We start from the raw sequence: 26230 nt of genomic DNA on the forward strand, positions 1-26230 counted from the left end.
TGTGTAAGTAAAGGAGTACGTACATAAATCTCTGTGGGAGCATATGCTTCCCGATTCCGCAATCTCTGGCCGTGACGATATGATATTGCTAAAATTTTGCTGCACAATCTACCAATTAATAAACAAATTCTGCCTCAATCCAGAGTTAGAAAAATAAGTAGGGACATGTACGCGTGCAGATTTTTTTTATGGTGCCAGGAATAGATTTTATATGTATATACATACATTTATGCAACTAATTTGCATGCTACTTAGTAAATAAGTAGCCAGATAACTACATATCATTTACAATGTATTTATAAGGTATGCATAAATAAGTGCATTCAGCATCCATTGCAACGCAAATTTATGTATGAGGTGATTGTGCATCATTCTTATATACAGATATGCAACTAATTTGCATGCTGCTTATTAAATTAGAAAGACGAGCTCATATTAATCCACTTACATACAAAGGACGTATTTATGAATAAATAGATGTATTCATTACAAAGCAAATTTATGCGGTGATCACAACATGACTTGAACTTTAACGGGCTTATCTAAATGCTTCTGTCAAATAACTTCGATACTTAAAACCCAATGCCTCGTAACACCATAGTAAAATTGGAGACTCGATCAAAACGAGTGAAGGGGAGCGCTCTGACAGAGAAAATAATAACTACCACAGAACCTGAGACACAATTTGAGGCTGGATGAAAAGAAGGCCTGTGTCCTATATGTGGCGTGCAAGTTCGCTATATTAGTTTCTATAGGACACAGTCGCCACCACTCAGGCACGGGCCTGAAGTTATCCCCCTTACTCTATTAACAAAGAGCTCTCGTCGCTTCATCCTTATACATCCATGTTAAAACCGTACACCACCGTTACTTGAGTATGTACAGAACTTGTTCAATCCAGCCCATTGTTGAGTATTAAGCATGCATTTGTACGTTAGTCAAATTGGGCACAGTCAATATTAACCAATCCGTCAATTAATCAGTATATATATATGTACCCCATCGATTAACTAATTGTAAATGCACATAAACATGTTCTTGTTCATGGTCGGTATTAATTTATAAAAAATTGTACAAGACATTTGTATGGTGAAATTTTTCCTTAGACATAATGCGCAAAAATACGTACATTTGTATATATGTATGTATGTGTAACCAACCATGCTTAAATTTCCCTATAATTCGTACCTTAAAAGATGTACATATATTTTGCAATAATTAGTCCATAAAAGTAGTCACATTCTTAAGATGAGCCTTATTTCTGAACTACCGAACCTCCAGTTAATACCAAACTTTTAACATCTTCACTAATTTCCTGACAAGTAAGGCACATTTGCTAAATAAATTATATAAATCCCTTTTCCGTAGAAACTAAGGTTAAAAGTTTAAAATTTTGTAATTAATTCAATTCCACAAAATTTTGCAACTTATAAACATTTAAATCCAATTCAAAATTCAACGTATAAAAGTCAGAACTTTTGCCTTGATCATGTCAAAAACCGCAACCGTCTGATACATAAATACATATTTGATGTAATTTCGATATTACTATTTTTTACAGGATGCGTGTACTTTTCGTCGTCATGCTTATCTTCGGAGTGATAATTGCTCCCAGATTGGCGATCCCACAATCAAGATCCGTTGGTGACGTTAATTCTACAATCTCTTGTATCTGCACGGCGCCAAAATGTACTGGGGAAAATCCCGACTACGAGTGTGGGATCGGCAAGGTCTGCAAAGACCTCGCCGCTTGTGGGTGGAGGTGCCAGGGGGGATTTTTGCAGTTATGTGTCGCAATTTAAATTGATTTTAAACTCAATTTAGAAGTTGATTTAGTCACGTGCTATATATGTACGTTGACCATTATTTAGTTAATTATGTGAATAAAATTCAAAATTAGTATGATCAATTTACAAAGTAGAAGTAGCAGTTTAAACAAATTGTGAAAAATGTTTCTGATATCAACCCTAAGATTAATTATTTAAGAATTTGACTTAATCACTATAGCTAAATATGCTGATTAATTGTTTGATTAATTGCCTAAAGTTGAATAATAATTTGAATTAATTTACAAATTAGAAATACAAAATTACCGTTATAAATTACAGCTCATGATTATTTAAGTCGTTGAAATACTTTGCATTATGTATGTATGTTCGAAAAATTATAACAAAAATTGGCAGCTATCAAATTAAAACAATTTAATGCTTTAAAAATTTAAATATATTTTTTGCTTGCAATCTTATTTGGTCCTATGCATGTAATATACTAATAAGTTTAAAATAGCATTCACTAGTTGCCAAGGCGATGGGATGCGAAAATATTGCATTATCTATTTAAATACAGGCTTATGTTTGTGAATATCTGTAATTCCTTTCCCCTGCAAGATTCAAACTTGTTTTTTAATATTCTCTCGGAAATTAATATTGTATTAAACAGTGTTTCTGCTGTTAAAAAACACCTGTACGAAATTAAATTTAGTGCACGAATATGTTTTTTAACACGCATCAAAAATCCGGAAAAGTGCATGAAAATGCACGAAAATGCACGAAAATCATTTGCCTGCAAATAATATTGAAATAATACACTTTTTCTAAATATTTGATTAATTGATAAGTTGTTGTGCTGTTGTATTATACTTTCTTCGTCATTTTAGTACATATTTTAGTATAAAACAATGTTTTGTTTCTCACTACGAACCATGAACGACAGTTTTGAAAATGAATGCACAAAACAGATACTCGTCATGTGTTTGAAATTTTTGGCGAGTAATACATAATTCCATGCTATTCGATATATGAACCAAATTCTAAATGGAAAGGATAAGTTTTACTAGCTTAATCAATGGGAACTATTTATGGATGCATACATACATCGGTAAGGACAGATTATAACCTCACCGGTATATAAGTTTAGATAACTCAATCTTACTTCCATTTTAAAGAGTAATAAAATATAAAATTTCTTTAAAATGTGAAATTTCCTGCATAAATTGCATTTCAGTTAATTTTATCCGTTTTCATACATTTTCGTGCATTTTTGTGCATTTTTATGCACCATGCATGCATAAAAATAATTTCGTGCGCACAAAAAGAAACACTGGCATTAAATCATAGAGAACAATTTCGTTAAAAAATCCCGACGTAGCTTGAAAATAGATTCCTTTGTTAGTGTACAAATCAATATTTTTCTCCATGAGAAACTGATTGCGCTATTTATATCTCACAAACTTCATCGCTAATCTATAACGCTATAATCAAAGATAACGTATAATACATCACCATAGAAAAAAATATCCCTCTCGATTTCTCACTTACGACACAAAACCCTCCCAAATACACCCTTAAAGTGTCACAACTTTTTATTTGTTTTTCACCATAGGCCGACAAACTGCACGATTTCCACGTCCTTTTGAAATCCCTCGATCGTATCGTAATTTCCACCATCACCGGCACCGTAAAGTGTGCAATGGACACCCCGCCTAGAAATAACGCCGCAAATATGAACGTCATTGGGATTGAGATCGTGCAACTCAACTTGATCAAAGTGTAGCCCAAGAGAACGCCCAGGGCGAGCGGGAAAAACAGTGCGAAGGATGTCGCCAAGTAACAAGTGTTGTTCCAGACGCGGTTGATTATTTGAAGTTGGCGGTATGGCGGGAAAAATTCGAAAAATTCGGATTTACATGGATTCAAAGGTGTTATGCTTCTGAAGGAAATGGCCATCAGAAGAAGCACGTTGGAGAAAATGATGACGAATCCGATGCCAGCGATGGACAGTTGGGACACGATAGCGATTGTTAGTAGAATTCGAACCATTAGTTTGAGATGGGATGGGAGAAAGTTTACGTTTCGGAGGAGAAAATACGTCGGGTCTGCGTTATCGAGAAGGATGGGGATTATCGGGGCGAAGGTGGGGAAAGTTAAGGCGGCCAAAATAAGACCGTGAAGGACCACACCGACCATGTTGTCCTTTTGGGCTGCTTCATTTTCTAAAATTTGCCCAGTTTGTATAAAACATTAAGCTTTTTTCGTTCTTTCACAAAACGTTTTTTTCTCAATTCCGCGTGCGATTTCGAAATTTTTCCAAATATTTTTGCTTAAAAACAAAATCCAGGTTATGATAATACTAGCGTTTAAGCCCGTCTTCCACCGGGCGAGAGTTTATTTGATTATCTTAAAATTTTAGTGGGATTGTTCATAATTCCACATAATTTCTTATGGTATTTACATATATAATTAGCTGGAAATGTCGGGCCATTCGAAACTTAACTTTCTCCACGTTCACTTCCGTTTCGGAAAATTACTTTCACTTCCGTTGCAGACAAACATTTCCAGCTTATAATATAGATTACTTTTGGTGAGAAAAGGAGAGAAAAGAACGAAATCTCATGCGGAATTGAGAAAAAAGTGTTTTGAGAAAAGAGCGAAAAAACGATTTTTTTATAAAGTTGCGAGTCCCTAATGGATACATATTTTCGTCATAGATTTTTTCATGTCACTCTACCCTTACTAAATATGTATCTCTTAATGAAAATTTCTAAAATGACATAAGTTAAACCCAGTTTTGAGATAAATGCAACTTTTGATACTTGAACATAAATAAGTAAAAATCTAAAGTTTAAGGTTTCATAGTTCCAAAAATAAACGTTCCGCATAATTAAATAATAAATTTTTATAAAATAAACAAGACAAAACAAATTTAATAAAATTTGTACTTAGTCCAAAACTAATCGAAATAACTCCATTTTTGAAATAGGTATGCATTAATTGTAAAAGAATATGAGAAGAGTGAGATAAAAATCTATGACACATCAATATGAACGCGTCATCCAATAGAACCTTAATAAGGTAAAAGTAAGCCATAACTGATGTCTACTTACGAATGCAATTGCAATACTTCCAAATATTTTGTAAGTTCCATAAGACGAAGCAAATATCTTCCTTTTTGAAAGTGCAGGTTAGAATGATGCTACTCGTTAAAATTTGGAGAAATGTCATATTGAGAAGCACAATCCCCGCAGTGATCGAAACATCTGGATCTTTTTCATGTACAAAAGGCGTTAGGACATGGTTTTGACGAATTCATGCCTTAATTGCGGGATGGATTTTAGACGTAGAGATTTCTAACTTTTTTTATCTGAAAGCCCATGTCTCAAACTATAGGTAAGCATATCGGGCTTCCGATTTTGTGTACTCTGCGAAATGAGGCAAGGTCAAATTTGGAGAGGTGTCCTTTTTTAGTTTTCCAAACCAGTGTTCTTATAAAATGGCGTTGAACAAAATATTTTTTTCTGAGGTCCTGATGCAAAAATAGTTTTTGCGACTATTTTTAAGGGACTTAGCATGCTTTTCACTATATAAAACCACTTTTGCCTCATGCTTATCTTTTAAGTCCGTTTTACAGTCTAATTTCATACTTGTCCTAATGAAATGCGCTCTTTAACGCAACTCTTCCACTTTTAAGGCCCCCACATTTTACGACTTTGATGCTAAAAATCCCTAACGTGGTTTTTATCCAAGGTACATATAGTATATTGCACTGTAAGTACTTTTGACAAAATTTTGATAAGTGGTTACACCCCACGGACTGAGTTTTCATCAGACCTTATAAACTTTTTGGAAAAGTTCCCGTCGTTTTCGATGTCGAACTTCAGAAATAATTTAACTAACCAAAACGCAATAATTTTATTATTTTGTCACTTGTACCTTGTAGATAAAATAGTTCTGCAGCAGGGGACACAAAAAGATTATTAAAATTTATTTTCGAAAAAATTTGACCATTAATTTTCCAAATAAGTTCACGAGTTTTTTAGGATTCTGCGACAGCTGATTAGCTCGGGTCCTTCTATAAAACTGTTGACACAAAATCTTGACTGTTTGTTTTAATATTACTTAGGACACTTCCAGCTTTACCCTCAAGCTGCATTTGACCCGGTGGGTCAACTTTCAAGGTCAGCAGGTTAATTTTTCCGCGCACGGTCTGATTTATCATTTTTTGGGCAAACTATCCGCGATGATGGAAGGCCCACGTTGTGTGATTCATTACGGATTCTTTTATTATTACATGCAATGATTATCTAGGGTTATTATATTAACAATCATTCACCTCTGACCTCTTTGGTTATCATGCTATATAAGCAATTAAGTTTGGAAAGTGTTTTTTTGGCTTCTACCAACTCCGGGGGCACTGTAGGGTGCATTTGTGAAGCTATCACCCTAAAATTTTAAAGATATCTTTTTGAGAGTATTATCTTGCAACCTACCAAAAATCAGTTCAAAATTCAACTCCCCGCCAAAGATATTCACCCGAGAATTCGTCAAAACAATCACCTAACGCCTTTTGTACCACAATATGACCCAGTATTAAGCAAATATACACAATTGTCGTAAATAATACGACGAATGAGAGGATACACCACGGGATAATTTCCCCCTTGGATTTAGGAGTTGGTTGCCATGTTTCCCGATTCCACGTGATACAACCCGGACATTTTTCAGTTAGTATGACAAATCTTTGCAGAGCTTGAAAAGAGGTGTGTGAAGGGAGAGTTATTTTCTGAAATTTGGGGAACTTCATGGTTTCTTAAAAAGCAAGAAAGTTACATATTTTCGTGTTAAAACTTTTCCAGGTTCCATTTATTTAAGAAAGTTGTTAACTGACCAATAAATTCAAATCATAAAAGTTATGCTAATTTCCACCAATTTATTATTGAAGCTGGATTACTTCAACCTAATTAGAAAATTAAGACCTTGTAAAGTATTGATGAATTTGAGAAAGTTAGGCACATTTATTTATATGCATGCTCGGTGGAAATTTGTGGAATTTAATATATCGAACGAAATGACTTTGGCCTAATTAATTACGCTTACACAAATTTGCAAGGATAATTGTGCGAAGTAAATACATACTAAAAATTGGCATAGTTGGGGTTGATTGGGTTTGAATAAAATATTTAGAACCCGTCCAGATGAGATTACTAATAACTTAGGCTTTGATTTAATTGAGGGTCTATAAAATTTTAAGTAAATTCGAGCATGAATAAACTTAAATGTTTGTCACAAGAATATTTTACAGTTTGTGGGAAATAAATGTGTATTTATCATATGTCCATCGTACATAAATATATATATGATATATATGTAGACGATTAAGTATGTTGCATATGCATACATATGTATGTAAGTGTGCATAATACGATCTATCAATGTTGGAGAAAAAGTACGAATTTTAACATGTAAGTAGCTATATGTATATCAAACCGACATTTTCATACGTTTGTACGTACACTTTATCCACGTGTTCAACTACATCATGCTCACTTTCATACCACATAACACAACCTCATCCTCCAATTCATCTTCCGACCAGGAGTCAAGGCAAGTGTTTTAATGAACTCATAAAAGTGAGATAATTATGATCCCCATACATAAATTAATCATGCTCACGAGTATGTAATTAAAACTAATCTCATTTTACGACACGGTTCTGAATCAAGCCTTTCCTGCTTGCAGATATCAATTCAGTGTACATGCACACCCCTCATGTCAATCTGGCCATCAATGTACTTAATCCATTTGCATGCAAAATGTGGCCCGACCGATAATCGATTTTTATTATAATATGATCCCTAAAATAAGATGTACATGAGTAATGTTATTAATGCATTACTGACAACCGGAACATGTGTCCATGTTAAGTGCACATTTGTGTTGAATGATTACTTCTAGACGTATGTATGTATTTAAACCGTGTAATCGAATTTGCTAGTAATAATACATAAATATGTACACTCTTAGAAATCCGGTATTAAAATTAAACCAATTCATGATTCTATCAAAGTGGGATTGATAAGTAATTCCATGTAGTCATATTTCGATAAGTAATAAGTTTTCTCACATCCGGTATAATTTTAATAAAAATCACGGTAGCAACTTTAACAGCGAGAAATCAATGGTGATTATACTAGATTTCTAAGAGTATATTTACATATTATTATGTCACATAATAAAAAAAACGCCCATAAATAAGCACACAACGGGAAAAACAACAATATCAATGCCCTTAAATATTTACTTAATATCTTCGCTACACTAAAACCACAAATCTCTGTAAGTGCATACAATTTCGCAACAAAAATCACCACGTTTAAAGATCCACTCATAAAAAACATGTAGGTATGTACATATTACGCACATCAGATAAAGTATAAAAACCTCTCTTCCACTTTTACGACCGGCTTAGTCGTCATTTACGTCGGTCTGGCTCTTGACGTACGATACATATTTATTTTTCATACTGTAAATCCACATTGCTCGGAAAATACAGGGCTTTATTTTAGTACACATACATAATTCGACCATACGTATGTATGAGAGTCAAGACTGCATCCTCGCTAATAATAGAAACCGGAACATTTGTAATAAGTACCAATAATGTAGCGGAATATCTACACATACATAACTAACTAACCAAAAGTTCACTTTTCTCCTCCATAGGTAAATTAATTTACAAGCGGTATTCTTTTACTTTACACACCTCGAGTGCATAAGACGGGTCAAACTTATGCATACATACATAAATATGTAAGTACATATGAGCTTACATAAGTCACGTACGTATGTATCTATGCAGAGCAAAAAGCCAAGAAACACGGCAAAATCCATACATCGATATTACTTACACACGTAAAGATGAGTACGTATAAGCATAAGATTTTCGTTATGTAATCGCCTGCCAAATCTTTTCCGAGTGTGATTCACTAGCCGAGATAATTTTACTACTCGCCACTTGGCATTCACGAGTTGGCGAGGAGATGGAAAGCGTGAATCTTGTGTGAATGTGCATGGTTCCTTTCCACGAAAGAAAATTTGGATATTAATATTCCCACGAAAATTAATGATCTTAGTTACATAAGTGAGCGATTTTATTTTTAGGAACTTTTCACGTGAAAATAATTTGAGACTGACTTTCACAAAAATTAAAATAATTCATAATAATGCTGTTCAGCATTGGTCATCATCGAGTAACGTTTTTAGTGTGCAGTGCTCTTTTAAGCTTAAGTCAAGGTGAACAAACGGTGGAGAAAGTTGTGTTGGAAACGAGCCAGGGAAAGTTGCTGGGAGTACGAAGCCTGAGCAGGGCAGGGAAACCGTACCTTTCCTTTAAAGGAATTCCCTATGGGGAAATTGTGACAAGATTTGAGGTATTTGGAAAAATTATGGAGGATATTTACACACGCAGTCATTGGTAACCTTGTAAAATCCTTAATTTCTGTAAACTTACAAAATTGTATAGTTGTAAGGGTATGAATCCTTTTATGTATAGCAGTTTGTAAAATTACATATGTTACAAAACTTACTGATTTTACAAGCTACGAATGACTGCGTGACGTTTAATGGTAAATTTTAAAATCCACAAAAAACGTTTTTTGTTCATGTGAAAAATATATTTTGCATACGAAAAAGCCGGCAATTTTGGCGTCATCGTGGGAGGGTATAAAGGATGGGTCCAAACCAGGAAATATGTGCCCCCAATTTAGTCGTGCCACCCAGACCGTGGTGGGAGAGGAAGATTGTTTGTTTCTTAACGTTTTCGTTCCAGAACGTGCCATCAAAAATAATTATGTCCTCGAGGAGGATAGAGTATTGCTACCGGTGGTAGTATTCATTCATGGGGGAGCGTACCAGGTAATAATAAATATATTTACATATTCTCTTAGAAATTCAAGACATTTACCACAAATTTTTTCCAGTTTGGGACAGGGAGTGATTATGGGGGAGGATATTTCGTAGACGAAGATACAATTTTGGTCACCATGAACTATCGCTTGGGAGCAATAGGTGGGTTATCTGAAAATGTATACACTTTGACCTCAAAATTAAATATGTACTTATCTATGTATGTACATCTGTATCTATGTACTTAGTACATGAAATTTTTCGCGAAGTGCAAATTTAAATATTAAAATTCACATATGAAAATTTGAATATCTACCTGTACATTTTACATGAATGCGTATAAAATATGTACAAATGAACTTGTTCATATGTAAATAGTTTTGAAATGCTCACAGGTTCAACATGATCCAACATGAAAATTAGTGAAGGATTAGAGATACCTATTACGAGTTTTCATGTTCCCATCGAAACATTAATGTTCAAAAAAATTACAACTTAAATATGTGCATACATAAATATTGTCCTCGAAGATATGTACGAAAGTTCGCAAATGAATTTTTAAACTAAAATTTTGTGCTTACTTTATTGTTTTTGTGCGAAATGGTAATGAATACCCCAATTACATTTTTCCAATATGAAATTTTGTCCCGGGTGTGAAAGAACTTTTTGTCCTGAAAAATTTAAAATCTTGAATCATACATAAATACATAAATCCTGAAATTTTAACAGGGTTCCTATCCACTGGGGATGATGTGATCCAGGGCAACGCCGGCCTTAAGGATCAGTCCCTCGCCCTGCGCTGGATTCAGGAGCACATTCTCTCCTTCGGTGGGGACAAGGGGCGGGTCACGTTAATGGGGACGAGTGCCGGAGGTGCCTCCGTCTCATTCCAAGTGCTTTCTCCATACAGTTCAGGACTGTTTCATGGTGCTCAAACGATATCCGGATCGGTCCTAAATTCCTGGAGTTTGCATCCAAATCCGGTCAAAAGCACGGAGGAATTGGCAGAAATTCTCGACTGTCCGACACAACCGACTTCCGCTTTGGCGGAATGTTTACGGCTGACTGATTTTAAAAAGATTATGTCGGTTCGATTGGCGGTAAGTTGTTGCAAAAACCAAATTAGGGTATTCATAATTCCTTCGTATCTTTCGTACTCTTCGTATTGTAAAATAATTTACGATCGTTTCGAGGTTTCTAAGCGTCGTAAGTTTTGTTACCAAAAGTCGCCTTGCTAATTTTACTATTGTTACGAAGCTTGACCCCTAATTTCTTCCTGGTGGATTATTTTACGATTCGCAGGACACGAAGGGAACTGTGAATATATAGATTGCAATTTAAAACAAACGTCGCTTAATTTTACATCGATAATTTCTAATATTAATTTCTAAGTATTAAGTACATCGAGAATTTTTAAGTATTAATTTTAGACCCACTTTTTATTGCTATTTTCCATTTCTCCATTTGTATGCAAAATTTTTTACTTTTTATTACAGATATTTTTAACATGATATCAAAATATTTGTTTGTATAGAAATGGAATGTCGACCCACTCTGTCAATTTAGCCCGGTTGTGGAAACCCTTCGACCAGGAGAGTCAATTTCTGACGTATTTTTGGCTGAGCAACCCCTTAAACTTTTGGAGGAAGGGAGGTTCAACAAAGTCCCCGTCATTACCGGTGTCACAAAGGATGAAGGGTTGCTATTTCATGCCGCTGGTAATGCCAATTTCTACACGCAAATATTTCGCAACATTATAAACTTTTTATTTTTTAGGCATAATGAAAAATCCGGAACTACAACGAAATATGAACGAAGACTGGAATACGGTTGCGCCGATAACGCTTTTGTATGATCATCACGCCCCACCCGAACAACTGGTCGATATTTCAAGAAGAATTCGAGGCTACTACTTCGGCGGGGGAACAATTGGGCGGGAAACTTTTAAAAATTTAACAAACCTTTATTCCGACCGGTATTTTAATCACGGGGTGAAAAAGGCGGCCCTCCTTATGGCCAAGTGGACACCCGTGTATCCCTTCATTCTCGGATTTCAGGGGGAATGGAGCATCCTCAATTTGTATTATGGTGACGTTTACAAGGAGCCTTTAGGTGTTAGGTAGGCCTCATCTTATCTTAAGGGATGATAACCATGTCAACTGGACACTTATCTTATTTTTACAGTCATGGGGATGATATGCGACTGATTTTTAATTCCGCCCGCTTCCCAGAAATTCCTCTAGGGTCGGAAATGGAACTCTTTTCAAAACAAGTGGTCCGCCTGTATGCATCCTTCGCGAAAACGGGGTATAATTTTGAAAACGGAAATTATGATTTACAAATTTTGGAAATTTTGACAATTTTAATTTTTAGTAATTTAATGGATGCTATGACCTCGTGGAAAACAACGTGGCTGCCGATCGGAATCGAGGAGGTTAAACGTTCCAGGATGAAATGGTTTTACATGGATGTCAACCCGAAAATGATTTTGGAACCGTTTACGGAACGGGTCGATTTCTGGGATAAGATTGAAGCACAATTTGCAAATTTGCGAATGGAAAATGAAAATATTGTTGAAAGGAATGAATTGTAAATTGATTTTTTAAAGAAAATGTCAAATTCAGAAAGGTTTAACAACTTATTTAGCTTAGATTAGTGATTGATCCTAGTCTGTGATTTGATATGGACCGATAAATGTAGTTTAATTGCTACCGTATTTTTGTATAAATTCTCGACACATCGGAAACGTTGGAAAACAATTCAGTCAATCTAGTCAGTTTTATTAAAATGTGGAAAATAAACTGTCAAGTCTTAAAACTTTTTTATATTTACTTTTCATAATTTCAAAATTTGCATGAGTTAAAATATGCACCTATATTAGACAAATTTGAACAAATTGATTGTTAGACATTTATTATATGTAGTTATTTAGCATACTCACATTTCGAATACGTTATAAAATTTTAACTTCTCCATCCTCAATTGAAGTATTTAGATGTAGTGTCCGTCGGCTACACTTATAATTTAATGTACACAATTTGAGGATTTTTACACACGAACATAAATAAGTTTCAAAATATTGGGAAAAGAGAGAAACTCAATGAATTTTGAAAAGCAAATTATGAAAATTTAACGTTATCGAAATCTTGACAAGTGTAATTTGACAGAGTATTTGATTTTAAAATAAATATGTATAAATACGCATATTTAATAAAATATATATGCATGTGTCCACCTACCAGATTTGTTTATTAACTTTGGAATATGTGTGTAGGTGACGTGCTCACTGCAACTATATACATATGTACTTACAGAATTCTGACAAGGACGAAACTCGATTCGTTATCTTTATCGGATTAGTTACGTTACATACGTAGTCGTAAATATTTATTGTTTTGTATTTCAGTAAGATAAAAAAGAATGTTTTGCTGACAAAGATTTAAGCGCTTTGTCCACTTACTTGGTATAAAAAATTGGAGTGAAATATCCAACTACTTTTTGTCGTCATTTAACCAATGATCCATTAAGGTCGGCCACCAACGTGGAGTAATTGTCGATAGAAATTTGACAGGGTTAAGCCAGCGTTTTTAATTTTCCTTGATTGTTACTCCATTATTTAGAATGGAATCAAAATTTTGATATGTGCAAAATATATTTTTGAGAATTTAATTGACACGTTAAGTCTATTCAGCACAACTTAACTTCAGAAATGCAACAACGTTGACTAAATGCCAAATGAGTCTCACATTTGTGCACTGCCCAAATTATTACGACGCGACCCGCATATCAATCTTTTGTTTAAAATGTAGGGATCCTGCATAAAGAATGTGACGTATGTAAGTCAGAGTTGTTGTATTTAAATACTTCGGTATTTAAGATCAGTATTTAATTACCGGGTTTGGGTATTTACTATTTATTATTTAAAATCTAAATACTGAATTTCAAGTATTTAGCATTTATTATTTAAATACCTGAGCATATAAAATGTATTTAACTAATTTGTATTTAAATACTTTAAATACTGCAGGTAATTAAAAATTAATTATTTGAATACTAATTTTCTTTTGCATGATGCAAAACTCGGAATTTGGATGTTGTTAATTACCGAATTCATAGCATTCATTTGGTGTTCTGAGGTATAGATTAATTTTATTAGGGCAAAATCAAGCAGATTATTACAGCCCGTCTTTCATAATATTTGAAAATTGATCAAACATGCGTGAAAATTTTAGTTAAATTGAAAATTTAAAGAAATTATTTGTGTTTTATCTTTTTTAAGCTTCTTCACATTGGTTACTCATTTTTAGCTTGTAATACAAATTATTAATTCCACATATCTTGTCTTAATCTAATTTTCACAAACATGAATTTTGTTCATTCATTCATTCACAAGCACTCAATTTGTTTGTTGACGATTTCGCTTGAGAGTCTAAACTATTAAGAGTTGGATATTCAGATGCTAACACTATTTAAATACTATTTAAAGAGTATTTAAATAACCGGTACTTAAATACTTTAGATATATCCAGGTATTTAAGTAATTGAGTATTTAAATATCTTGTTAAAATTACAGTATTTAAGTATTTAGTACTTAAATATTTAAAATAAATTCAGTTATTTAAGTATTTAATACTTAAATACCACTTAAGTAGTCAAGTATTTAGAAATGAAGTATTTAAATACTTTTAAGGTATTTAACACAACTCTGATGTAAGTATGGAGGTAATGTATCGTACACTGTAAATAATCTGGTAATAAAAATTACCGAAAAGCACAAGTATATGATTCTACCTAAGTGGTAATGACAAGTTGTACCATGTGGTAATGGCTTGGTAATAAAGTATTATCATCATGGTAACGAATTTTTACTACCTGGTAAAATATTATTACCAAATTTATTACCGAGAAATCATTACCTGCGTGACTTTACCGGATTATTGAGAGTGTAACTTTATAACAAGTCCCCAAGTCACCCTTGAGGATATATGTACATACAAAAATAATTTTGGCACACCGTAAATCTAAGTTGTGTGATATTTTTACGAATGGTTGAGTAAAAAAGTGGATGACACAACAATTGAGCAAAATTTATCCAACTCTAAATAAAAGTTTTGTAAACTTTTACTTAGAGTGTAGACAAAAATCATGGAAATGATTGAAAATCATAGCACAAAATGACAAGTCGTTCCTGCATAAATATACCAGCATTTATAATTCCACCCCCACCCAAATCCACATAGTGAGGAGCAATGGTCTCAAAAATTCCGTATTAACCAAGAAACGGTGCAGATGATATATTTTTGAACTTTTAAATATTTATTTAATATGTACAATGTAATTAAAATTAATTATATAGATATTTATTTATCAGAATTAAATAATTCTGATCATTGATCAGTGATCAATAACATTAGTTTTGCTTATTGCTAAATATGTTTGAGCTCTTAAGGGTAGGATGACGAACTTAGCAACAAATTTTTACCCCAACTTCCAACCTGATTTTCTTAGCTGAATGAAGTGATACAATTTTTCTGATTTCATGTCTTTAATGATAGATTATTTAGCTTCGTATGTTCAATTCACTCTAGTGCATTGAACCAGTACTACTTGAGATAAGTCAATTTTAGTGAACTACAATTTAATTTACTGGGGTAACGTTCTAGGTCTCAATATTGCAGATATTGACTTCAAGCCAATTTTATTGTGCAGCTAATATGCTGGTGGGGCGGGAGTGATATGGGTCTTTCCGGTGATGTTGATCCCTTCATCCTGAAATTCCGCTTTTAAAATAAAATTTGCATATTTTTCATGCAAAATTTTAGATTGCCGTAATTTGTGCACGCCAAGGACAGAATCGTCGGAAAGACCTATATCACTCCCGCCCCACCAGCAAATTAGCTGCACGGTAAAATTGGTTTGAGGTCAATATCTGCAATATTGAGACCTAGAACGTTACCCCAGTAAATTAAATTGTAGTTCACTAAAATTGACTTATCTCAAGTAGTACTGGTTCAATACACTAGAGTGAATTTAGCATATGAAGCCAAATAATTTGCCATTAAGTGCATAAAATCAGAATAATTCTATCACTTCATTCAGCTTAGAAAATCAGGTTGGAAGTTGGGGTAAAAGTTTGTTGCTAAGTTCGTCATCCTACCCTTAAACACACTACTAAAGCATATAACAAAAATTTAAATTAAAGTGATCTTAAATCGATTTCGTAAATATTCATTGCTAGAATTAAAAATTACTTAGGTCACACTACAAGTGACACTTTCTCTTATGAACACACAAATCTCCTCTTAACCTGAACGAGTTATGACAAAGTTTGCACCCAAAATGCAACTCTTTCGTGTGAATGGTCAAATGAGTTTGCATATCACAGCACATTTTTCCACAAAAGTAGCAACTGGTTGCTTCACAGTGAACAAATCGCACATGTCCGATTAACGAGGTGTGATTAACAGACTTGAAATTGCATAACTTACACCGATACGGAATTTCCTTGGTATGCATTTTTCTCACGTGGGTCTGAAGGCCGTCACTAAATCGATAGCAAAAATAGCACGCATACTTATAAACATTTGCATGAACGGCGTTCACGTGATCCCTTAAGGAATATATTTTTGCGTATGTTGCTCCACACGTGGAACAGGAATATCTAGTCCGATCAGGGTTATGCGTTTCCTGGAAAATTTGAAGAAAATTTAGTAAGGGAAATCTTTCAGATTCGAACTTCTAAAATTTCTTACCTCATGGTTTTTGATGTGAGCCCGAGAAATTGAGGTTTGCTCACATTTTCCGCACTTAAAGTGGGGCAGTGTTTCTTTGTGATGATGTACCACGTGGGTCCTTAGCAATTTGTAGGATGCAGTTTCCACTCCGCAAATTTTACAAGGGTACGGTTTCTCATTCGTGTGTTCGGCCCGGATGTGATTTTGCAACATTTTCTGTGACGATAGACGAAGCTTGCATAAGCCACACCGGAATGAATCAGGATCGTGAGTTTGAGTAATGTGCGTCTCCAAGGTTGTCTTTGTCAGATATGTGTCCTCACAGTGAGGACACTGCAAACTTTTCCGCGTGATGTGATGATTCATCTGGGAAAGTTTGGTCAAACAAAAAATTAGTGCTGTCCATGAGCTCGAGCTAGCTCGGCTCGTGAGGAGCGAGCCGACCATTGAACCGAGCCGAGCTAGGCGAAAAGGCACTATTAACCGCTTAACGGCGAAGTACACATATTTGAGTAGTATTTATTTTCCCGTTGACGACGAAATACACAAATGTATTTACGGCAAAAATTTCCTTGACATTAAAGTTTTTCAAAAAAAAAGAATATTTCTTCGGTGTTTTCTGGAAAACTCGATGGTGAAAAGTGACTGTTTTTCGATATTTTTCTCCTAAAATTTTGGAATTTTCCCTATACCTACCAATGTTAAAAAGTGGATTTTTCGTGTTTCTTGACAAAAACTCGAATATTGGAAACTGGTGGAAGATTTTAATTGGTAGCTATCAGGTATAATTATGAAATCAAAATCGTACCGAAGCGAAATTTTATTTAAAAATTTATAGTCCGAAAGAGGTTAATAATCGAGCGAACCAAGTTTCTTAATAAACGAGTTGAACTATATGAGTGGCTCGCGAGCTGGCTCGGCTCTCTTAAACGTATACTTAAAACAAAACGGTGTCAATATATGACTTAACCGCCTTGGTTACAATTGTGATTCCGAGTAGCAATGAATTTTTTCCGTCCGGTCATAACATTATAACTACCGGTATCAAAATCATCATAACTCGGATTCAACATTGTAACCAAGGCGGTTAAGTCATATACAGGATGAATCGGTAACACGTGAACGCGGGCGATCTTGAATTGCTCCGAAACGGGTTGGAGTTTCGGTTCCAAATTTTGAGCATAACGACATGTGATTGTTGACAAGGGCTGAGCAAAAAATTAGCTCTCTAGATTCAAAAATGACCCGACCATTGACCTTAGAGTAAGAGGGTACCATAAAAACACTTTCCAAACTTAATTCTTCGTACACATACATAAGTAACCACTTCAAAACTCAAGGACAACAAGTTTCGAAAGGCCAGATACATAAGGTACTTAAAAATGAAGGTCAATAACGACAAGCTCGTACCAAAGGAAAACCATCATGCCTCAAACACGAGTCCGAAAAGTGCTAATTAGGCCCGTGCTTAAGAAAATTGACCTATTGACCTCTAAGGGCAACTCACCACACCAGAGAGCAGTGGCTCGTCTAAGCAAAGTGTCAGAGACTAATGTGCGTCGAGCAATTAAAATTTTGGGGCAGCCAAAAAGAAGAAAAATCCAAGTCAATCAGCTGACTGGGAAGCATAAAAAAATAGTCGTCTGACCTGCAAAAAAAATTTATGTGAATTACCTGACAAAAGATAAAAGTGGCTGTTTAGTGTCGTTGGATGAAGAATTATTTTCCTTACAAGATACGAACAGTCAGAGAAAAATTTACTATATAACCAAAGGAGAAAATAATTCCAGAAGATTGGCCATCCCGCACACGGAAAACTTTTGCAACAAGTTCATGGTGGTAGGTGCATTATCTGGTCGTGGTGTCTTCCCACTTATCAAAGTTCCACAAAAAGTGAAGGTAACTACGAAGTACTATATTGACTTTGTTTTAAAACCGCTTTTGGAGATTTATGTCTCAAAACTAAATGGCCAGGACACCATAAAAGTGATAGTTCATCACGACGCAGCGTCATCGCACACCGCCCTTTTGACCCAGGATTACGCCAAGGACTTAAAAGCTAGACTCGGGATAACAATCATCCAGGATAGTGAAATACCTATTAAGTCACCCTATGTAAGTCCCATGGATTTTTTCGGCTTTGGATATCTGAAATAAAATCTTTTCTCCGCCACCCAAAAACTTTTGACGGAGTTTGGAAAGTTTTGAGAGACGAGTGGTCTAAACTTGACCTCGCCATGGTCAAATCAGTGTACAAAAGTTGAAATCGCCGATACCGACTTGTAGCTCGAGAAAAGGGCTTTCACATAAAAAATGTTCGGGACCTCCACTCCAAGCCGTTCAACCAGTAATTTAAGGTCAAAAACGTTCACGTGTTACCGATTCAACCTCGGTATATGTAGAAACTTAATAAGTATTTGTAATTAAAGTTGATGTGCAAGGATTACAAATCGATACATTTAGGCAGGTGGATATCCTCCTAAAATCAAAATGCCTCGTGGAAAGTATTACATACATTTTTATTTAGATATGTGTCCACGTCGACGATAACAACCATTTCAAATCATTCTGAGCTGATCGGGCCCCATCACATTTATTCCCATCATATTTAATCATCTTTACATATTATGCATTACTCTACATAGTGGGGTCATAAGTTCTCGTGAATGCATTTCCGGTAATAAATCCCAAAGTATTAGAGCTATCTGTTCGAAATTTTTATGGATTAACAAGGTATTAATATTGTTTAGAAATCATAACTTCTTTGTCAAGATTTCGTCCACGGGCAATTAGACAAGACATAACTCGTGACGGCCACAGGTTGATCGTGGTACGCGCCAATTTTCGTGCAAAAAGTATTTCAGACTTTTCACCGTTGGCAAAAAATTTAATAGAAAAAAAGGCCATATATTTGTTGTACAGAAGTCTGACATCCGTTTAAGTATGCGGAAGTCAATACGAAGTCATCACCGTGGTGTGCATGGGAGCAAGTTGGCTGGAGAAATGAAATCTCTGTTTTTTACCGCAAAGGGTACAAGTTGAAGCCAAGAATTATTTTCAGAGTGTCCTAAAGCCAAACGTTAATAACCTGAACCCTGGACCCTCCGAAAATCGACATTGGACCTTTCAACAAGACCCTGTTCCTGCGCAAGGTGCAAAATTGTCCAAAACTGGCTTCAGACGAATTTTCATGACTTTTTTTCATCCGTAGAACGGTGCTCAGTATCTGCAGACCTTAATCTCCTAAATTATGACTGGTGGTGAAAATTATAGGTACAAGTATGCTCTAAATTTCACCCAAGTGTGGAAGGGCTGAGGTCGCACTTACTGAAGATCTGGCGCTTTTCCCTGGAAATCCGTGCGTGCCGCGATCGAACAGTTTTCGCCACGACTTATGTCTTGTGTACAAGCCCGTGGAGGAAATTGTGAAAACGAAGTTATGATTTCTAAACAAGATTAATACCTTGTTCATCCACAAAAATTTCTATCAGATAGCTCTAATACTTTGGGCTTTATCACCGGAAATGCATTCACGGGAACTTATGGTCGGACTATGTACAGCATACGAGATTGTATAGAAATGTATTGCTTTCTTAACCTTGGAAAAACCTACGTTTGCAAATATATAAATGTGTATATATTTAAATGCATATGAACTTTAAGGTTTCATGTATGCATCTCATCAAATCCTTATCATACAAGTCGAACCTATCGTGATCGGAATAATCTTCAAAGCAAAGGAATTAACTGGTTGAATCAAATATTCATTCGTTTAATCGTAAATTGTTTACGTAGTCGTTCTTATTATTCTTCTGGATATCATGCAAATAAATTTTTTTATGGATGAAGTTAAGATTGAACTACGTAGCAAACTTCTTCACTATTTATTCCAGCTTGAAGTTTACATACATACTTCTGTCAAAATTTATACCAAACCTTTCAGCGACACAATTTTACCATAAAATACAATTTCGACGAGAAGATTATATATATATTTAAAAAATCCCAACCTTCTTTTAAGTGAAAACGCGTGGAGTTTTGAAGCAAAAACTTTCTTAGGCGTACTAAACTGTAGTTTTAGAAATACAGTGTTAAAATAATACCAAACGAAATTGATATATGTAAATATCAAATATGCCTCAACTAAATTGTTACTGATACATACATAAGTATTTAATGAACTGTAGTAAAACCTTAGCATTAAAGTTTTACCACATTGATACCAAATTTGAACCCACCAGTATATTTTTAATGCCAAGCTGTAGGAACTTTAATATCAAATATATATCAAATATTAAATCAATACCTGCTTAATTTCACCTTCGAAGATTTTTAACAGGGTGTAAAAACCATGTGGCGTGAGGAAGCATTTGGTCATCTTCGTCGCAGTATTTTCGCCACACATCGCAACTCCCTGCACACTGGGTACTTTATTTCCTGGGATGAAAAGAAGGGACGCGCCACACCCCTCAGAAACGGCTGGCATTACAGAACATTCCAAGTTTTTGGGCTGTTTGGCTTCCTCGTTTTTTTGCCATGTTTGATTGGAAGGTGTTTCCAATTGCGAGCGCTATCTGGTTTAATTGACAGAGCGAGCGTTACAGAAAATTTGAAAGAAATTTGGTTCACCGTTATGGAAATTGGTTACTCTTTAATTATCTTCCAAATTGTTTGGTATTTCTTGCGGCCATCGGGTCCTCATCAGTTTGTCGCTGTTTATCATGCTTTGATAGATTTGGAGAAGAAATTGAAAGGTAGGTAACAAAAATTGGTAAATACCCGTAAACAGACAGGAAAGGTTGTCCCCCTAAAACTTATCGGTTTACAATAGTGCTCCGCACGAATCCGGGTTAGAATCTAATCCGGCATCCGAATCCGAGGTAGGAATAGAATCCGAAATCTTAATCAAAAGCCTGGTTTTTGAGTATCGCTCCTCTTGAATCCGAATTTAATCCGGAATTTAAACATCCGACTTCAATAATCCGGATTCAATGTGTGTATATGCTTATGAACTAAATTCCTGGAATAAAAAAAAATAGTTTGTAATATGCTTTTATTTTCCACGTATTTACGTATCACTGGACTAAATATTACATACTTTATGTAGCATAGAAATTGTTGGATGTGGTGTTAATTTAGTATGGACAATCCGGAACGGAAAATCTGGTACATGTTTAAATTTCACTGGTCATTCGGTTGCTTTTGCATACAAACTATAAGTGCCTACAAAAACTTTATAAAATACTGTAAAATTCGTATCCATCATGATGAAATTGGTATGCTACGAAAATAATGAGATTCCTTAATATAATTTCTTCACAAATTTTAATTAAAGTCAGACAGCGTAAATACAAACGATTTGCCAGAATATTTGTCTGTACAGTTTTTATCATTAGGATCTTTCCAGTAAATTTATACTAGCTAAATTTATGTCAGTCGTGCATATATATAATCAATCTCCGTCTGATATCTCTCTTGAACTATGCGTCTCCTAAGTTTAAACGTTGTCGTGATCATAGCATTATCCGGGGTCCAAATTTCCGAACAAATTTTAATCACGGCAGGGATTTCAAATTTGTGTAGTTTCGCGGTTTTGCAAAAATCTTGCACTCCCTGAAGATAGAAAGCTTCAATTTCCCCATCTGAACACATCTGGTCCCAAGTAATGTCTTTTTTGTCGAGACGAAAGGCAACTTCCATCATCTACGATATGTAGCGATTTATGTAAATAAAATGTTTAAAAAATAATAAAATATTTAATTCAAAACGTAAGATTGCATACTCGATTGCTCGTTCAAAATAAATTGATGTAAAAGTGCTCAATCTTTATTTGTTAGGGAAGTTCCATTATTCGTGTCACGCTGGCTAATATTGGTAAGATAGGGAGCCAGCGTGACATAATTAATGAATCTTCCCTCGTCTAAACAAGCCCTGCCACATAATTCCTTAGACTTGCTTGCCTCTATTTTTTTGAACGAACAGTAGATCATGAATTTGAAAAGAGGTCAAAATTTTACCAATTTTTCGTTGGGAACGATCAACGCGATACAAAAGTTTTTCAAGCAATCTCCAACAATGCAAATGTTGTCAATATATGGACACGTTTTTAAGATGGACTCAACCTTCCCAAGACTTAGGTACTCGCCCATTGGTAATTTTACCAAATCCTTCTTTCTGTCTGGAAATTAAGAACAAAAATCAATTTTTGAAATTTCAAAAAGTAACTCCAAAATTCTGATGAAAAACTCACCAATAATTCGGAAACTACCGTCCGACTCGAGCTGTCCGATATCTCCGGTTCGAAACCATCTGGTGCCATTCTCCTCGAAAAAATCGGCCTGACTTGCATCATCCTCTTTCAGATAGCCCATTGCCACGTTAGGTCCCCCAATGCAAATCTCTCCTCTGGGGTAGGGCTCATCTTCAACACAATAATTCACCTCGTCCGAGTCGATTAAGCGGATATTGCAGCACTGGAATGGAGGACCAATACGGCCCACAGATAGGTCATTGACTGCGTGAAATTTAAAACCAAGATTATATTTTTGTACAAATTTAAGAAATATTAAAACGTACCCATTGAAGTGGCCGAGCTGCCGCAAGTTTCCGTTAGTCCGTACCAAATGCCTAGGAAGGGAATGCATAGACAATTTTTGGCGAACTCTTGCGTTTCCTGGGATAATTGAGCTCCTACAAATATGTAAATCTCGGTACGGATAAGTATACTTTTTGGCGTATTAAAGCATTTACAGCATGCCCCACTAACACTAATACAGAGGGCGGGCACTACTCCATTATCATTCGCTTACATGTTCCAACTTGTAGACCAACATTTCTTATAAATTGATAAGATAAACCGTCGTAACAAATTGACCTAAGAAGATACAAACTAAAATACAATTCTATGTATGTATCTTGTGCTGAATATCAGTTGAATTTTCCCTTGCACAATCATATATTTAGTGCCCACCCTCTGTACTAAATCCGTACTATTCATGATTCAAATACCAACACGTACTCTTTGTCCGTGCAAATTTAAACTTTTATAGAAATCGAGATTTCTGAGAAACTACGGTACTGCGAATCTCAAATTTTCTCAAATAATTCTGAGTGTGAACATTGAGACTGGCAGTACCGTAGCTTCTCAGAATTCTCTATTTCTGTAATAGTTCTATCCTCCACCAAAATTATCTATGTATGTCCAACCTCCACTTCCCATCACGCGGACCCGTCCACCTAAAATTTCCTTAGTTTTCTTCATAATCAAAGTGTCCACTTTAGAGCAGGAATACCCGTTGTAGTACCACTTCAACTTGTAATCATACGCCCAGTAGAAGACGGCCTGTTTAATTTTACTCGATCCGTTGACTTCATCTAGAACCATTTTGTAAATCCTGTCCAGCACGAGGGGCACCGAGACCAATAGGGTGGGCCGGATAATCCCGACGTCTCCGGTAGTTCCCGCCAGAATTTTGGGCGACTTGTCCGTCAACGTGAGCGGGGAAGAGTACCCGATTGGAACACGGCTGAAGAAACAGAGCGATTCGCAGACCAATTCGAGCACGTGGGCAAGCGGGAGATAGGCGAGATATGTATCTGAAAAACCATGGTGAGGTAATTCACAAAGTGATCGGTAACTTTGTAAGCCAGTAAATTTTGTACAAAACCTTGACACAATAAAAATACGCCCTCTGTCTTGGAAAGCTTATAAAAAATTCTGAAGCTAATTTCATTTTCCTAGGTAATAGTTGTAAAACTTTGTGAGTTGGTGGATTTTACAAATTTTATTGTGCTAGCAAGAAATGCGGAAGTTTCCTCGGTTTTTATTTAGCGGGAAGTAAATACATTTTAAAGTAGGAAGGAAACCATACATACATACGCTCCCTTCGCACACAGTTGAACTTTTACAGAAATTAAGAATTCCAAGAAACTTCGCCATTGCCAGTCTCGAAGTCCCCCATAAGCATAATTTAAGGGAATTTGAGACTGACAGTGCCGTAGTTTCTCAGAATTCTAAATTTCGGTAAAATTTCAATTGTGTGCGAACGGAGAGTACATGAGGATTTTATGAAATCCTCATTAAACGTTATTCAAAAAATAATACTTTATTAATTTCTTTCTCACCCTGGTCAGAAATATGACCCATTGCATCCGTCATTCCGTAGAGGGAAGTTACAAGATTTTTATGCGAGAGCAGCACCCCCTTTGGGGTCCCAGTAGAACCGGAAGTGTACATGATAATAGCAACGTCATCCGGTAGACGGGGCCGCAGCTCTAAAAAAATAAGAAGTGTTAAAGCAATGAAAGTGTGGAAAATATGTAAATCATTTCATTTGCATATTTTGAAAAAAATGCGAATAAAACCATGTTTACCAACGAGAAAATTGAGCACTTAATAATCACATCGTATGCGTAGAGAATGCGATTAGGAGATGAGGAGTTCATTAATTAATTTACATGTGTACCTGCACCACTGAGATTCTTCCCAATTTCAACGACATCTTTAAACATGTGGATTTCCACTTGGCCACTGAAACCTGACGTGTTCGTCACTTTTATTTGATGTTCCATAAAAATGACGTGCCGAATGTGGGGCGTGTGTTCCAAGATTGATTTGAATTTGGGCAGCAATTCATCCGACGTGAGGACAATGGGGCATTCCGTTTCGTTCAAGGCGTGGATGACGCCCTCCTCGCCTAACGTTGCGTACAGTGTGACAACTGAAAAAGCAATAATTTTCATTTGTTGATCAATTTCATAATTTTATGCTAATTAGGCTAATTTAATGTCACCTTGGTACGAATCTTTAAACGCAGCTACAGCTGCGATAAGCCATTCGGCCCTAGTTTCGGCGAATACAAATTTTTCCCAGTGGCGATAAACCAAGTTTCGTCAGCCCCAAAGAGAATGACTTCGAGATATGGTCCACTTCTTTATAAGTGAGCCAAGTGTATGAACCGAGGTTTACTTTTTTCAAGGACTTCCCATCAGGCTGCAAAAATTTTTGAAATTTTGTAGTATTTTTTACAGTGAGGGTATTCGTGACTCGTTCGTATCTTAGTATTCTTCGTATCGTGAAATAAGTTCCGACGGTTACAAGATTTTGTAAGCGTTGTATGCTTTTTCCGTCAAGAATCAAAGTTTACGAGTTTTATGAATCATGACCACTTAATTTTTTTTCGTAAATTTTTTACGATATTACCAAGGATACGAAGTTAATTGTGGATACCCAAATTGTCATTTTTTTAATTTTATAAAATTGTTTTTATCTTAAAATATCCTTATAAGTACCTGAATGTGCTCTTCTTCGCTTAACATTTGCCTCGTTCCTAGGCAGTGTCTCGATCCGTGTTTTCTGATCGGGAACGAGAAAAATTGATGCATCGTGGTGAGATTTAAAGCTTTAAATTCTTCATGAATCGCCCTCTTTTCTCTTTTACCCCGTAGTGTGATTGAGCCTTTGGTTTTTGAAATTACTTCAGCCTGGTGGAAAAAATAATGAACAAAAATTATAAACAATTTTTCAAGCCATTTTTTTGCGAACTTGGGACCTTTATTTGCTAATTTTATGTACTATCTAACTCCAATTGCTTTATTTTAGCATTTATCACAAAATTTCTGTACGTAGGTTATTTGAAATTTGAACTTGACCTTCTGCACACACGTGTAAGCACAAATTTGTATTTTAATAAACATGCAAACCTAACTTTAATTACAGTATTTTTCTGTAGTTTGCTGATTTTAATTACATAAAATTAATTTGTTAATTCTCAATTTTTTAAATAAAATTTGATGTGAATGTGTTTTTCCCGGAAT

General features: G+C 35.3%; 4 protein-coding genes and 1 long non-coding RNA gene across 5 annotated transcripts; 2 read left to right on the plus strand and 3 right to left on the minus strand.

The window, feature by feature from the left end:
* The first annotated feature begins 1238 nt into the window (after positions 1–1238).
* Positions 1239–2089, plus strand: LOC110861209. The gene is made up of 2 exons (XR_002549035.2): positions 1239–1322; positions 1562–2089. It is a non-coding gene; the product is annotated as an uncharacterized LOC110861209 (long non-coding RNA).
* A 6162-nt stretch (positions 2090–8251) lies between these two features.
* On the plus strand, positions 8252–12505 carry LOC110861185 (venom carboxylesterase-6). The gene is made up of 8 exons (XM_022110295.2): positions 8252–9205; positions 9468–9689; positions 9755–9842; positions 10410–10780; positions 11215–11398; positions 11457–11799; positions 11865–11987; positions 12054–12505. Exons 1-8 carry the CDS (start codon positions 8999–9001, stop codon positions 12271–12273), a joined length of 1758 nt encoding a protein of 585 aa, XP_021965987.1. The 5' UTR covers positions 8252–8998; the 3' UTR covers positions 12274–12505.
* Positions 12506–15828: 3323 nt separating this feature from the next.
* Positions 15829–16776, minus strand: LOC118432993 (zinc finger protein 502-like). The gene is made up of 2 exons (XM_035844490.1): positions 16433–16776; positions 15829–16367 (listed from the first exon to the last, which is right to left on the minus strand). The coding sequence occupies exons 1-2, from the start codon at positions 16625–16627 to the stop codon at positions 15942–15944; spliced, it is 621 nt and encodes a 206-aa protein (XP_035700383.1). The 5' UTR covers positions 16628–16776; the 3' UTR covers positions 15829–15941.
* A 4946-nt stretch (positions 16777–21722) lies between these two features.
* On the minus strand, positions 21723–23265 carry LOC118432999 (long-chain-fatty-acid--CoA ligase 3-like). Its single transcript, XM_035844502.1, has 4 exons — positions 22991–23265; positions 22665–22928; positions 22432–22592; positions 21723–22117 (listed from the first exon to the last, which is right to left on the minus strand). The coding sequence occupies exons 1-4, from the start codon at positions 22992–22994 to the stop codon at positions 21842–21844; spliced, it is 705 nt and encodes a 234-aa protein (XP_035700395.1). The 5' UTR covers positions 22995–23265; the 3' UTR covers positions 21723–21841.
* Positions 23266–23585: 320 nt separating this feature from the next.
* LOC110861157 (long-chain-fatty-acid--CoA ligase 4) lies at positions 23586–25882 on the minus strand. The gene is made up of 5 exons (XM_035860936.1): positions 25706–25882; positions 25207–25406; positions 24880–25134; positions 24539–24688; positions 23586–24010 (listed from the first exon to the last, which is right to left on the minus strand). The coding sequence occupies exons 3-5, from the start codon at positions 24983–24985 to the stop codon at positions 23586–23588; spliced, it is 681 nt and encodes a 226-aa protein (XP_035716829.1). The 5' UTR covers positions 24986–25134; positions 25207–25406; positions 25706–25882.
* Positions 25883–26230: the final 348 nt, after the last annotated feature.

The sequence above is a fragment of the Folsomia candida genome, unplaced genomic scaffold, assembly GCF_002217175.1.
Source record: "Folsomia candida strain VU population unplaced genomic scaffold, ASM221717v1 Fcan01_Sc038, whole genome shotgun sequence".
Classification (NCBI taxonomy): Eukaryota; Metazoa; Arthropoda; class Collembola; order Entomobryomorpha; family Isotomidae; genus Folsomia; species Folsomia candida.